The 16186-nt window shown below is 42.5% G+C and overlaps 1 protein-coding gene across 2 annotated transcripts in view; it reads left to right on the forward strand.

Annotated features, from left to right (window-relative positions):
* Positions 1-9681, forward strand: part of nup210 (nucleoporin 210) — a 51397-nt gene extending 41716 nt beyond the window's left edge. For both annotated transcript variants that reach the window (XM_061842503.1, XM_061842497.1), the window contains 9 exons: positions 484-704; positions 794-930; positions 1365-1479; positions 2626-2772; positions 3473-3723; positions 3819-4023; positions 5612-5719; positions 6229-6306; positions 8661-9681. In XM_061842503.1, the coding sequence (XP_061698487.1) occupies positions 484-704; positions 794-930; positions 1365-1479; positions 2626-2772; positions 3473-3723; positions 3819-4023; positions 5612-5719; positions 6229-6306; positions 8661-8749 (1351 nt within the window). In that variant the 3' untranslated portion in view covers positions 8750-9681. The remainder of the gene's footprint in view (positions 1-483; positions 705-793; positions 931-1364; positions 1480-2625; positions 2773-3472; positions 3724-3818; positions 4024-5611; positions 5720-6228; positions 6307-8660) is intronic.
* The last annotated feature ends 6505 nt before the right edge of the window (positions 9682-16186 follow it).

Here is a 16186-nt window from a genome sequence, read left to right on the forward strand (position 1 = left end):
ATCATTCCCAACAATGGCTGTATTAGCTCAAAAGGGAGGCTTCTAATAAATTCTGAGCAAACGGTCAGAATATTTATGGATTTGAAATATTTTAGTTTTTCTTTTTCAATAAATCTGCAAAGATCTCAACTGTTTTTTTCTGTCAATATGGGGTGCTGGGTGTACTAAAATGATCTTCGCACATGGCTGCAATATAACCGACAAATTTAAGGGGGTCTGAATACTTTCTGCACCTATTGTATGTGTCTAAATCAGTATATTTACTATTTTCCGAGATTAACGTTGTTGAATCATACAGCAATCACAATGGCTCGTATAAACACAGCTGTATTTGCTTTATCTACCTTGTATTAATGGATTTTTTTGTGTGTGTAAAATGTCAATCAACAGTTCATCCAAAAACAAACAAACAGGACAAGCGCCACAAAATTTGAAGGTATATGCAATTAATTTCTTAATTGTTGTTTTGCTCCTGACCGTCAGGGATGATCTGGTGCAGGTCGGGCCTGGGCCTTTTAATCATACCTTGACAGTCAGGACCCTCAACGCAGGCCTCACACTGCTGTCTGTGCATGACAGTGAAAACACTGTCGCGGCAGACTACATTCCGCTTCCTGTGGAGCACGCCATCCAGCCAGGAGAGGCCCAGATGCTGGTGGTGGGTGACGTCGTTTGCTTCACTGCTCAGTTGGTCAGTCAAGATGGTGAGACTCTCGGGAGGACGGAAATATGTAAAATCATTTGGGCAGTTTTCGTCATCTTGCACAAGTTTGAAATCGAGTCTTTTCTGCAGGAGGCCGCGGTACTTGGAGCTCCTCGGCCAATGCTGTGCTTCAGGTGGACTCCAAAACTGGTGCAGCTGTAGCCAGAGACTATGGGGCAGCTACGGTTTACTATGAAATACCTGGTGTTTTGAAAACATACAGAGAGGTACAATATTTTGTTTTGAAGGAGCTCCCAATTAAAGTGAACATACTGCTGTTTTATTTGCATATTTGACTCCGAGCAGTCTTGGTTTTGATGATTGAGCTGATCAAATAGCTGTTGTAATTATGCATATTAAACTCCAGGTGGCTTTTTCACTCTCCCGCCGTTTTCTTCTCAGATTTTGATTATTTCTGGCGTTGTGTGCCCCTTTAATCAACCCTGAACAATTTACCACACAATTATAAGTAAAATAGTTTAGTGTGTCTGTCATCACCTGCCACAATTAGGGTTAGGGTTATATCTTGTTTTATGTGTAATTAACGATAGTTATTTGAATTTCATCTCAGACGGTACTTGACCAAAATGGAAATGTTCTGATTTACTTGATTCATGCTCTAAACATGCAAATTGTGTTTGTTATGTCCCCCGAATTTTAGATTGTTGTGGAATCGGCTACAAAGACAGCTGCAATGGCACAGGCCTTACCAGTCAGAATTGGCAAGCAGACTGAAGTTCTTCTCACAACCAGAGGACAAGGAACCAACCTCATCGGTACTGAACTGACTCAAATGTAGTCGGTCTTTTGTCACTACACATAATGACAATCACAAAATCACACTACCTAAAAATTGAACGTCTATACTCGCCGAATTGAACCTGGGACCAGTTACAGAAGCATTCAATCTTGAGTGCCTCTGGACAAGTTACAGTGAAAACAATAAGTATTTGAACACCCTGCTATATTGGAAGTTCTCCCACTTAGAAATCATGGAGGGATATGAAATTTTCATTGTAGGTGCATGTCCACTGTGAGAGAGATAATCTAAAACAGGGGTGACCAGACTTTTTTACCACAAGATCTACTTTTCAAGCAGCCAGCCTCTCGCGATCAACGTGGGGGGTGGGAAGGGTCGGTATACATACTCATGTTTGATAAGATTTCTTAGGCAAAGGCTTAAAATGGGGGGGAACTTGGCGACCAGAGTGTTTTCCTGTACTGTCGTCGTTTGCACATGCGCGGTGAGCTTGAGGTCGGAAAAAAACAGCTTGTTTTTTTTTTTTTTTTTTTTTTTCCCTCGGGGCACGCCGTCGCAATCGACCAAAACTGCTCACGATCGACCAGTCCATCGCGATCGACGCACTGGTCTAAAAAGACAAATCCAGAAATCACAATGTATGATTTTTCTTTTTTTTAACGATTTGTTAATCTTGTCCTAAGTACAAATGTTTAACCCGTGTCTAATGATGTCCCAGGCTCAACTGAATGTATTCATGGTATGAGTTACTGTCCTCTGGCTTTATATGAGAGCATCTTCTTAGTCCCGATAACTAATGATTGAACTTAAAATTTGAAGTTATTTGAGCAATTATTTATTTATTTATTTATTTATTTTGCTTTTCCTTCATTAAATTTCACTTCATCCTTAAAGGCCATCTGCTCAGCTGAGTAACTGAACATAAGCATGGCTGACTGTTCATATAAAAACCTGCACCCCACTTTTGAGCCTCAAACGTTTTCAAGTGAAAAACTTTAATCTTTAAGTTTATATTCATGATACATTTAACAGAGACGTATTTTGAATAACTCAATCTTGCTTCTGCACAGCTCCTTCCACTTTTGCATTCTTGACGTAATAACGAATAACTGGGGTGTTTATTGTAGCCCAAAGCTAACGTCGGTGTCATTGTACCCTGCAGGAACCTGCTCGTCTATCCAGACGGAAGCCATTGTGCAACTGCAGCCAGAGACCTCTGTCAGCTGCCACCTCAGCTTTACTAGTGATGCCGTCGATTTCCCTGCAAGCAGTGTCTTTAAAACGCACACCATCTTTGATCCAAGCATTGGTATGTCTTTTCGAGATTTATTTTCCTCTGGGGAAAGTTCGTGCTCCACAGGGGGTATCTTATGAGCTGGGTATTTTCATTAGGTTGTGTATCACAATTCTCCTCCGGTCATATTGTGTTTGATAGCTTTTCCATCGTGGTCCTGCCAACATGGTTGTCTTGGACCAAACCTGGACGTACTCTGTATGCAGGGGGGCCAGGTTAACACTGTTTGCAGGCTATAATCAATATCTGTGTGGCCCAAAGAGTGTATTTAAGAGCACCCATAAAGAGTGCAAAGTTGATGTATTGAGCTGAAGAGGCTCCCTCATGCCAGAAAACTTGTTTCATTGTGTTTTGGACTCCTGAGGGAATCCACTACATGGTCAAGGCTGAACCCATGCTGCTAATTCCAACTGCGGTCATAATAGACCCAACCACGTCACTAAAATCACCTTTTTAACCAACAAATTCCGAAATTAGTTTAGACGAGAAATTGGGAACTCTGACTTTCTAATTAATGTATTGGGGGAAAATTAATTTTCCCTCCATGAGCAATATATTGGCCAGACTTTTTTGTGTGTGTACGTGTGTCATTTTGCAGGCTGTTCATATGTATAATTTGTTCACGTCAAGAACAGTTGCTTTTACACAAATACAAGTTCTTTCTCATCATGGTGTCACTGTCGGCCACCTGTTTACTTTTGTCTCCATGCCACAGGCTTGTACACGTGTTCCATGACCTTGCAGCCAATGCCAGACCAGCTGAGCAGAGTTCTGAGCATGTCCATGACCAACCTGCTGGTGAAGGCTGGCCTGGAGGGCAGCTCCTTCTCTGGGGAGCAGGTCAGTGCCAGACTGCCAATAGAACCTGGCCTCTACACTGACCTGACTGAGTTGATGCTCTCAAACCTGCACCCATCAGCGGAGCTCACAATCTTCGGTCCAGCTTCTGCCCTGGCAGACATGGAGGTCAGGGACATTTTTGATACCTACTGTATAATGATGAGTTGTTCTGTGTAAGGGGGAAAAAAAATAAGTAGTGAAATATCTTTTCTGTCCTTTAGGTGGTCTCCAGTTCTCCCATTATTGGTATTCAAGAGATGGAGGCACATAGCGGCTTCCCGAGTCCCTCAAAGTACACTATCAGGGCTGTGGACCTCCGAGCAGCTGGCTCTGCTTCTATTACCATCAGCAGTGCCTCCTCGGGTCAGAGTCTCATCATCCCGGTCACTTTGATACACGTGGCTGATCCCAGCGTAAGCTTGCAAGGTCAGATCTCCCCTGTGGGTTAATGGCAAATCACACAATGAGGCAGTCTCTTGTTTAAATCAGAACAATAGCTCAATTTATTTTCATTACTAAATGATCCACAGAAGCAAATTCTGAAAAGAATTGCATAGACAACATGCTTGGGCTTCCCTGCTGCTTGTATTGAATCTGAGTGACAAGCTGCTATTGAAGCTTTTTGCAGCACCCATTATTATGTTAAATGTAATACCGTGTTTACGTCAGAAGCGTTTTACCAAACAGTTTGCAGCAGGTTTCACAGGGTCGTCATGAAATATCTAAATTCCCAGGTATTCCTCACGGTGCATAGACCGGTTAGAGCGTCTGTCTCATAGTTCTGAGGACTGGCATTCAAATCCTGACCCACCTGTGTGGAGTTTGCATCTTCTTCAAGTGCCCGATTGCGTTTTCTGCGGCACTTATGTTTCCTCCCACATCCCAAAAACATGCATTCATTGGAGACTATAAATTTCCCGTAGGTCTGATTGTGAGTCCGAATGCTTGTTTGTTTCTATGTGCCCTGCGATTGGCTGTCAACCAGTTCAGAGTGTACCCCGCCTCCTGTCCTAGATAGCTGGGATAGGCTACAACACTCCCATGACCCTTGTGAGGATAAGCATGTCAGAAAATGGATGGATGAAACTCTTTATATTCACTTTATCCCAGAGAAAGAGAGAATGATGAATGATGGTTTACCATGGAAGTGAAAGGGGTGCCGGACAGTCAATATGGTGTACCTACTGTAAAGAACGCTGTGCGACTTGACCCTGCCGTATCTTATAAATCACAATAAATGTTTTTTAAATGTTACAAAATGAAAGTACATCAATTGTACATCCTTTCTTGACTGTACAGTATGCACAAGACATGGGAAAGCTACAGTGTAGTAAAAAAAAAAAAATGGTAAGAGTGATTTTCACCATAGATTCAGCACTTTTGCGACCCTTATGAGGATAAGCAGTTTGGAAGATCGATGGATGAAATACTTCACGTGTCAGAGACTAAATGAGGGGGAAAAAAATCCAGAAAAGCAAAAAAAAAAAAGAAGAAGAAAAATAACTGATCATTGTAAAGTTTGATCTCAATACTTTATCAGATACCATTTGTTGCCAGTAACAGAGGTCAAATGTTTTCTGTAGGTGTTGACAAGGTTTTCACTCATTGCTGGTTTCATCTTTAAACGGGGACCACCTGGTCACACCTGTTTTTCACAAAACTGATGACCTGCCAAAGCGCTTTTTTTTTTTTTAACACATCCCTTTCAACAGATAGCACAACCTTAAGAATGAGTACAAAATCATGAATGCTGGGTCATGTTGGTTCTCTTGAGAATCTACTGCAACTAATGGTAACTTATTTGACATGTAGCAATAAAAAAAAATATCTAGAAACATGTGTAAATATGGTAAGTCACATTGGACTGCTATTATTTTGAGCACTACTGTAGCTTCAGATTTCACGGCTGTGCAGAAGCACTTTTGCTACTTGTTGCTGTAATTAATGATTTGTACTTTTTGTAGATATTCCATTTAGACAGACTGTGATTTCATCCCGTTCTCTCTCAAACCAGCTTCTTCACCACTTCACATGGAAGGGGGCGTCCCGCTTCCAAACTCTTACCAGATGATGCTGTTCACCTTTTTCGCCCTGCTGGCTGGTACAGCCATTGTCTTCATCGGTAGGGTGCTCGTTGTTGCTATAGTTATGTCTTCATTGTAATACATCAATAAATAATACTGTATATTATAATAACCGTTTGTGTGCAGAGCATGGGTCAGTTTATACATAATCATCATCATTCATAATAACACCACTTGAGAATTCAAGTTGCGGCAGTTCTTCAATTTGTAGCTTTTTTTTTTTCCGTTATGTGCCACAAAGAAAGCCAAATAGCCACTTGTGTGAATCATGGAGAGGTCGTCTCTTTTATTTTGGAAATGCGAGGTTAAAGTAATTCACTTGCGAAACAAAATGTTAAGGAAACGTTATCACATTTTAAAATGGTAAGTTTAGGGATGGACTACCGTGTTCAGCAATGTATTCGTGTGGTAGATGTATAGTACACATTGTATCTCTTTTAATGATTGGATGATTTCCACTGGGGTGCATTGCGTGTTCAGGTTTATCGTTTCAAGGAGCCGTTTCTGGTGCTCAGTCTTCACTACTGTCATATTTTGTCTCCTCCAGTTCTCCACACGGTGTTATCTCCCAAACCGCAAACATACCCCGCTTCTTTCATCCACAGGACGCCTCCACCAATCTCTGGTAGGACACAGATTCAGTTATGCTTTCTGTCACAAATTAATGTTTGGGGAAACAAAACACGAACACAATTGCATGCATTTCTGCATAAATTGGTCATAAAACGTGATCCGTCTGCTTCAACTAATATGAGACAATTCTGTTCTCATCTTTTTATTGCTGTTAGTGAAAGCTGCCCTGTCCTGTAAAACACACACAACAGTTCCAAGTTTTCTTGTTAAGATTAACAATGCCTTGTCCAAAGTACTCAGAACACCAACAACAAATTGTGTAAAGATGGAAAGTGCCACAGTTTATTTGAAATTTATCTAGCAAAGAAAGCCTCACTGAGATAAAAAATCTTTTATAAGTGTCCTGATCTAAGACAAGTAACTATGAAAGCAACATACAGACAGACATAAATAATGAAAAAATACACATATAAGACACATCAGCATATCTAGTGAAATCTCAAAAGAACAGCCATGAAAGCATTTACCTCATGGATCATCCTCCAACCCTTTTAATTTACTTTTAAAACACTTTGAGGGCCTTGAGCTCATCTTATCCTACAAGATGTTCCACGCTGCTGGAGCCTCTGCTTTTTTCCCCATTAAAAAATAAATAAATAAAAAAAGGATCGACATCCCTTCACTTTTTCCATTTTTTGCTGTTACAGACTTATTCCAAAGCTGATTAAAGTATATTTTTTTAAATCAACAACATATCCCATAATAACAAACACTAAAAACATTTTCAGCAGACTATTACTTGGATGAAGGTCAGATCACATTGTATGAAAGTGTGTTCCATATGTCTGTATGAGTGCCATCAGAAAGTACTGTATTCTGGCGGCACTGTACATATCTTTTAAAGCTTTGATCTTGATTATTCCATTGTAAGACAGGCACTCTATAAATGGAGAAAACCATCTTCTTTTCCTTTCAGCTTGTCCCGTTAGGGGTCGCCACAGCGTGTCATCTTTTTCCATCTAAGCCTATCTTGTGCATCTTCCTCTCGAACACCCATTGTCCTCATGTCCTCACGCACATCCATCCATCAACCTTTGGTCTTCCTCTCGCTCCTTTGCCTGGCAGCTCCATCCTCAGCACCCTTCTACCAATATACACACTCTCTCGTCTCTGGACATGCCCAAACCATCGAAGTCTGCCTTGAACCTTGTCTCCGAAACATCCAACTTTGGCTGTCCCTCTAATGAGCTCATTTCTAATCCTATCCAACATGTTCACTCCAAGCAAAAACCTCAACATCTTCATTTCTGCTTCCTGTTGTTTCTTCAGTGCCACCGTCTCTAATTCGTACATCGTGGCCGGCCTCACCACTGTTTTATAAACTTTGCCCTTCATCCTAGCAGAAACTCGTCTGTCACATAGGACACCAGAAACCTTCCGCCAACTGTTCCACCCCACTTGGACCCATTTCTTCATTTCCTGACCACACTCTCCATTGCTCTGCATCGTTGACCCTAAATATTTGAAGTCGTCCACCCTCGCTATCTCTTCTCCCTGTAGTCTCACACTTCCCCCTGCACACTTCTCATTCATAATTCTGTTTTACTTGCCAATCTTGATTCCTCTCCTTTCCAGTGCATGACTCCATCTTTCTAACTGTTCCTCCACCTGCTCCCTCCTTCACTGCACATCACAATATCATCTGCATACATCATGGTCCAAAGGGATTCCAGTCTAACCTCATCTGTCAGCCTATCCATTACTACCGCAAACAGGAACGGGCTCAGCGTGGTAGCCTGATGCAGTCCCACCTCAACCTTAAATTCTTCTGTCACACCTACAGCACATCTCACCGCTGTTCTGCTGCCCTCATTCATGTCCTGTACTACTCTAACACATTTCTCCACCACACCAGACTTGCGCATGCAGTACCGAAGTTCCTCTCTTGGTACTCTGTCATCGGCTTTCTCTAGAGCCACAAAGACACAATGTAGCTCTACCTGACCTTCTCTGTACTTTTCAATTAACATCCTCAAGGCAAATAATGCGTCTGTGGTACTCTTTCTCAGCATGAAACCATACTGTTGCTCGCAGATACTATAAATGGAGAAAATACAGGACATTCCTGTCGTCCTGTAAAGATAACTCCAAGCGCACAGTCATCCTATGTAGCGTTAGTTTGTTTGATGCACATCAGATCCCATTTTATGACCAATTTATACATGAATCCATGTTATTTGAAGGGGTCTACACTTTTTCTTACAACAGTATGAATTTGTCTAGGTTTCCCCACCCACTTTTAAAGCCTTTAATTGAGTCGCAATCTTCTATATCTATTAATCGTAATAATAATAATATTCTAATTACCTTTTGATTTCACTAATACTCTCCGTGGCTCTTTTACAGCCCCAGATTCCTACAACCACTCCATACCCAGGGTGGAACCAAACAGTAGCCCCAGGTTGCGTCTTTATTCCCCGGACTACATGTCCTGATGAAACCCTCACCATGGTCCCTCTTGTCCCGCAGCGGGTCACCACTGAATGTACTTCATCCCCTGACGAACGAAAGCTGTGGGATTTGAGTGCAAAATCGTTGCATTTTTAATATTGGTACACGACGTACAAAGGGCTTTAAATATCTGCTTGTGTGTGCGCGTGTGTGAGGAACAAAGTTTCTATTGCTGAATGTCCTTGGGCTGACGTTTGCTGTATCCTGTTATACAAGACCACTCCATTGTTAATGGGAAAACCCTTTTTAGCCAGCCCTATGACCACGTTTCTTATTTGTGCTCAATTACCTTATATATTGTTTGACTTTGACTGCATATTTTGGCGATTTACATGTAAACTCTGCAGGAACCACGTTCTGTTTGTGCCACCAAAAAAAAGACTTGAAAAGAAGAGGAAATGTAGCTTAAACAAATTACTGTATGCTAAACTGTCAACTGAAGGCCGCCTACTGTGTTAACAAATCCTTAAAATGTGCATCATTAGGTCCCTTTTAAGTTTTGACATTTGGGATACTTCCATTGGTTCGAGCCATGACGTGCGCAGCTTCTGTTTAGTTCATTAATGTGAAACCACAACAGATGTCAAGCATCTGACGTTGCTTCATTGCAAAAGAAAAAAAAAATGTGACTGTCTTGTGTTTTTGACCTGCTTCTGGTCCTGAGAACACAGTATCACTGTTTGAAATGTTGACAAAAAGACTGATTTCCGTGAAAGGTTTTGATTCTGTTGTGGAAATTTCAACTGTGAATGATGTTGAATTTCTGTTTTCCTATAGGCGAAATAGCGTATGCGCTATACATTATTGTTGTGCCGAAGCAGCTCCTGGAACATAACAATGCCGTTGTTTTTCCCTTCCGCCTCACTTTTACTTGTGTAAATATGGCTGTTGAAATAAAAGTGATAATTCAAATTCAGCCGTTGTCTTGTCAAGGTTGATACATCAAAGGGTAGAAAAAAGTGAGTTAAGTTTGCATACTGTCCTAGATTCACAAATGAGACAATCAATGACAATTCATCAATGAAACATCACGAGAATTAATTTTGTGCTTCCTGTCTATTTTATGGGCGTTCGGTAAAATGTCTGGTGGAACGGTGGACAACTGGTTAGCACATTGGCCTCACAGTTCTGAGGACCCAGGTTCACATCCGGCATCACCTGTGTGAAGTTTGCATTTTTTTTTCCCCCCCGTGCCTCTGCCAGGTTTTCTACAGGTACTCTGGATTTCCTCCCACATCCCCAAAACATGCATGCTAGGTTGATTGAAGAGACGAAATTCCCCTTTGGTGGGAATGTGGGTGTGTGTCACCAACGTTTATGTAGATATATATGTGCATTTACTGTGGGCGGAGAAATATGTTAGAATAGTACAGGACATGTATGAGGACAGCAGAACAGCGGCGAGATGTGCCGTAGAATTTAAGGTGGAGATTGGACACCATCAGGGATCCGCCCTGAGCCCCTACCTGTTTGGGGTAGTAATGGATAGGCTGACAGATGAGGTTAGACTGGAATTCCCTTTGGACCATAATGTTCGCAGATGATACTGTGATCTGCAGTGAAAGATGGGAACAGGTGGAGGAACAGTTAGAAAGATGGAGGTACGCACTGGAAAGGGGAGGAATGAAGATTAGCCGAAGCAAAATAGAATATTTGTGCAGGAATGAGAGGGGCGGAGGACGAGGAGTGAAGCTCCAGGGAGAAGAGATAAGGGTGGACGGCTTCAAATACTTGGGGTCAACAATCCAGAGCAATGGAGAGTGTGGTAAAGAAGTGAAGAAACTGGTCCAAGCGGGGGGGAACAGTTGGCGGAAGGTGTCTGGTGTTCTATGAGACTGAAGAGTCTCCGCTAGGTTGAAGGGCAAAGTCTATAAAACAGTGGTGAGGCCGGCCATGATGTACCGATTAGAGACGGTGGCACTGAAGAAACAACAGGAAGCAGAACTGGAGGTAGCAGAAATGAAGATGTTCAGGCTCTCGCTTGGAGTGAGCACGTTGGATAGGATTAGAAATAAACTCATTAGAGGGACAGCCAAAGTTGGATGTTTTGGAGACAAGATTCGAGAGAGCAGACTTCGATGGTTTGGACATGTCAAGAGGCGAGAGAGTGAGTATATTGGTAGAAGAGTGATGAGGATGGAGCTGCCAAGCAAAAGAGCGACAGGAAGACCAAGGAAAAGGTTGATGGATATTGTGAGGGAAGACATGAGGGCAGTTGGGGTCAGAGAGAAAGATGAAGGAGATAGGCTAAGATGGAAAAAGACGCTGTGGCGACCCCTAATGGGACAAGCTGAAAGGATAAGAAGAAGATATGCGTATGTACTGTATACCTCACATCAACCTTTGAAAATATCTAATGACTATTTTGGATCCAAAACCCTTGTCATCATAATTGTGAGGCAGACGATCCAACCAGTTGCTCTACCGTGCCACTTGGGATGGAACAGTTTTTGAAAATCAGATGACTATTTCGGTTCAGTAAGCGAATGCCCCATTTGGTTCATCACCTCACTCTTTTTTTTTTTTTTTTCTTCTTCCTCTCATTTACTAATGAGGCGAAGCAGATTGACTGAAATGCATGCAGGGGAGGCAGAGCTCATCTGCATTTGAGGAGTTAAAAACAAAATGATGAGGAAAAACTGTTTGCCACTTGAATTCTATGGTATGGTCTGTAGCAGTACAATGGATGACTGGTTAAAGCATCTACCTCACAGTTCTGAGAACGAGGTTCAAATTCTGGCCCCGCTTTGTGGAGTATGCATGTTCTCCCCGTGCCTGCGTGGGTTTTCTCCGGCCACTCGGGTTTCATCCTAAAAACGTGCATTATTTGGAGACTCTAAATTGTCTTTAGTTGTGACTATGAGTTCAAATGTTTGTTTTTTTGTTTGTTTTTATGTGCTCTGCAATTGGATGGCAACCAGTTGAGGGCTTCAGCACTCCCACGACCCTCGTGAGGATAAGCGGCTCAGAGGATGGATGGACGGACAGAAGGATGAATGGCAACATTTAATTGTCGTCACAAGTCAATGTGATGTAAAGTTGCTAATTTGACCTTTGGTGAAGTTCAATGCTTAGCTTTTTTTTCACCCTCGTCGTCGGCTTTCGCACTGAAAACTTAAATGTTAAAAGTCATCAGTGCCAAAGTGCAACCCACAGTTTGCCTTGTTAGCTGCCTCATTGTTGGCTTAGACGTATTTTATTGTTTCACTCACCCAATTAACTTCAATGAATTTTCCGCATGATGCAGGCTGAGGCTGGAAGCGGGAGGTGGTAATTCCAAATTCTACGCATCGTGAAAGCCTCCTTTGCACAACATTATCTTTTTTGAAGTGTTGCACAGAGGCAACTGTTCATTAATTTTTAAAATTTAGAAAAAGTTAAAAGTCAAGTGTCATTCCTATAAACATTCTAAAATAAATATTGAAATGAAAAATGCATTTGACATTATTCACTTCAATATCTACACAAAAAAATAAATAAGAGCGCAAAGTTGTGGATGTCTCATTCGACGACATCCAAGTGGTCGCCATATTGGCTGCATTTACTGTCCGTGCCGTCACTCCGGCCATTCCCCATTGAAAATGTGAGGTGGACTGTACTGTGGGAGACGAACACGCCCCTTCAGACACGGAAGCTCTTTTCGAAGAAGAGAACATCTCACAATCGAGTGAAGTGTCCGGGGCAATATTACCCAAATTTTTTTTTGCCGTATTTAGATGATATCCGGATCACGGCCAAACCACCTCTCCGCCCGATCCATTTCTGCACGGCGGTGATAAAAACAACACTGACTGCGAGCGACGACGAAGCTGGGGCCAAACCGCCTCCCCGTCCAATCCACTTCCGTGGCAGAGATGAGCCACCGCGGCCCGGCGCTGCGAAAACCCACCCTGGCCGACAAGGCCAGTGGCCGGCTCGGCCTTGTCAACAAGGCCGGTGGTGATTCACAAGGCCTGCGGAGGCTGTCCTTAAGCGGGTGCTGCACGGAAGCCTTCTGATGTGCACATCGACACATTTAGCACCCCAGATTTATGGATTACGCCCCCCCTTCCCCTCAACTATTATTTTTTTTTAGTAGCTGTATACACACCTACTTGTCATTTGGAACCCACGAAGCTCTCGTCCTTTGCACCCGTACAATCTATTTTTCACAACGAAACAGATCTTTTGGAAAAGTATGAAGAGCAAATCAATCTTCCCGAGTGTTCGAGCAATGCAACGAGCCGGCATTTTAGCTAATACGAAAGAACAACGAGCTATCCTCCCGCAGGTAAAACTAATAGAAAGAAACGACTCCGCTTGAGCGCGCTACTGCCTCCGTCACTTCCTGTTTCTTGTCAAAGACAAATCCCTCGAGAGGATTTTGATGGCAGGAGTGACAAAAAGCCGTAAACGTCAAAATCGTGTTTTGTGGTGGGGAAAAAAAAACAGATGGGTCCATACCAGCTGCTGTTTTTTTCATTATTAACATACTCAAAATCATCCATTTCATGACACTTGACCTTTAAGACACACTTGTGATCACAAAGGCTGTTGGGCAGACACACAAACACGTCTTTGTCCGTTTTGGTCTTCTTGGGTCGGGCGAGTGTAGGCATTGATAACTGGGGACCGTAATTTTTAAATTTGAACGATTCCGGAAGAACTGGGGCATTAGCTTCAGTTCCAATCGGTTATCGGGAAGATTTTCAGATGTCCTGACCCTAGTAAAAAAGAATTTTAAAAAGTCTTAAAACAATGCATGGAATTATCTTCACAAAGTCTTAAAAGCTAAACTTCTTGTTCATGTAAAAGTCTTAATTAATGTCAAATAGCATGGCTGCTCAACTACTTTTCTGTCCTCGGTAAAGTCGCCTGCCTGGTCTGTTTCCGTTTCCATTGAATTACTCCGCCTCCCTCCTCGGCTCAGTCAGTTGTACGTCATCTCATTTTTGATCATATTTTCCGGGGCAAATAGCCCATCATAGATCAATGTTCTTCTAATGCCGTATACAACAATATCAGGGACCGTTCAACGATTCAACGTTTGTGTGGCGTTGAGAAATTGATATTCACCATTCTGACAGTTCAGATGAAAGATCAACATTGATTCAATGTCATCTCGCTGTCTGGGGTGTCTTTCTGTCAGTCTCCCTGAAGGTTTTGAAAAGGTCTGAGACCCTCGAACAAATACCTCCCAGCAGCCTGTGACGCTGCTCTGGACCACTGTGGTGGGTCCTAGTCACAGGAGTCATTTGTATGCCCGCAGCATCCTGCGTGTCAGCGAGTGCCACACAAATTTGAGCTGCTGGAAACACCTAAATATTTACCGTATGGCGTATATTTCATGATTTTTAGGTTTTCTAGATCTTTTTATTGACTTAAGAGCTTCTGGTAAATGGCAATTCGATGAATGCTATCTTAGGACACTTAATTCGACATGCATGTACATCTGATATAAAATACTGTATTTTATGCACAGGCGATGTTGTTCTGCAGTATTTCCCTTTTCCCCAGTGGGAGGTGTGAAACCAAAAAAGCATCAACTCATGCTTTAGAGGGCGGTTGATACGGAACTTCAGCCATGTAGCGCTTGTATAGCCATGGCGGAGGCCCAAGGGTATTCTTCGTGTTGTAATATTTGTTCCGTAATTTCCGGCCTACAGAGTGCACCGGGTTATAAGCCTCACCCAGTACATTTGCAAAGGAAATACCATTCGGTATATACATAAGCCACACACAGTGAAACAAGATATTTAAAAAGCTGTTACACAGAGTTTTCAAAGTTTTAATGCCTTAGCTTTGCTTAACATAGCAACAACACGGTAGCACGAACAGGGCTGGTTTAAAAATAAAAAACATACCGGTTAAAAAAAACAAACAAAAAAAAAAACAGCTGCAGCAACTACACGGTACCAACACGGGAGCACAGCACTAACAGAGATGGTTAAAAAAAAAAAAAAAAAACAACATACCTTAATCACTGAGACACGGGAGTAACACAGCAGCAACACACTAGCACAGCGCTAACGCTAGTGCAGCACTAACAGATCCGGTTAAAAAATACATACCGGTAAAAGTCAATTCCTCGGCACATATATTCCACTGGTCTCACTCTTACCCTTTTCCGCTCCAGTACCCCCTTGCGGCATTTGGAAAAAATGCACAAATTATCCACATCGCCGCATAAGCCGCCGAGTTGAAAGCGTGTGAAAAAAGTCGCGGCTTATTGGCGGGAAATTACGGTAAGTCTGGACTGAATAACCACGCATACAGGGCACCTGGTGAGGTGGATTTCCCCACCGAGGTGCCGGCTGCATGAGGTTGGTCTTGATCGACTACTTTCTCAGTTCAAATGTGAATAAATGCAAATGGGGAAGTGAGCGTTTTGAAATGACTTGCGAGGAAGTGAGCGTTTTGAAATGACGACTATTTAGTGTTTGCGGCACGTGGCTACGTAAATACAACGCGGACTCATTAAGGCAATCATCCCGGCAAAGCTGAAATGACATTCAATTTATTTTCCTCTATTAAGGCCCACGGTTTGCATCAAGCCCACCTGTCAGCCCGTCAAGGAGCGGCCACCGGGTCCAGATCCCAGCCGAAAGGGGATCAGAGAAATAATCTTTGAATGAGATTTGACATAAATGGCGAAGTCCCTTCCTTAGGATGATGCCAGGTGGTTTGCAGTTTGTGTGGCGCGCAAAGGTCTCCCCTTTGAGTCTACAATGTTCTTTCTCAGCCTCTCTGCTGAAAATGATCTAGCAGATTTATTTTACAAAAGTGTACGTTTTGAAACAAAACACCTAATATAAGTTGTTTGGAAGGGAAAGAAGAGAAACTGAAGAACAGCGGGCAGATGTTCTGTGTCGCATCATTTAGGGCCCGGTGAGATCAACACTTGGGCGTGAAAACCTTCGGTGCTTGATTTTTGATTTCTTTTAAAACAGGTTCTGCAACCAAGATTCCAACTACAGCAATCACTTTATTTTCTGGGGATGGGCAGTTGTTTCTAAACATACAGTCACGTTGAGCATATCTAAACCATGCCCATAATTATGGCCGCATTTCCTAAGAGGATGCTCCTTGGTCCACAACTTTTCCCCAGCCTGTCAAAAAAAAGGTTCTCTTTTTTTTTTTTTTTTTTTTTGTGTGTGTGCAAAATGGCGTTTCACTGTTGGGCCTCGTCTTCCACCAACTCTCAAATACCTTCCCGGATTGATTCTTAAGAGCAAACACACTATCAATTTCTCAAAATAAATCTCACCTGGCATTGATTTTGACACTTCCACCTGGGTGCTCGGGGATGGATCGGGGAAAATCCATGGAATGGTGTTAAGTTGGGATTTGATTCTCCCAGTGGTCTGGGAACGGTTTGATTGTGTAAATGTTGAGTAAAATGACAAACGCATTGGAAATGTATACATTTGTGTCTCAGCGAT

Source organism: Syngnathoides biaculeatus, chromosome 2 (assembly GCF_019802595.1).
Source record: "Syngnathoides biaculeatus isolate LvHL_M chromosome 2, ASM1980259v1, whole genome shotgun sequence".
Lineage (NCBI taxonomy): Eukaryota > Metazoa > Chordata > Actinopteri > Syngnathiformes > Syngnathidae > Syngnathoides > Syngnathoides biaculeatus.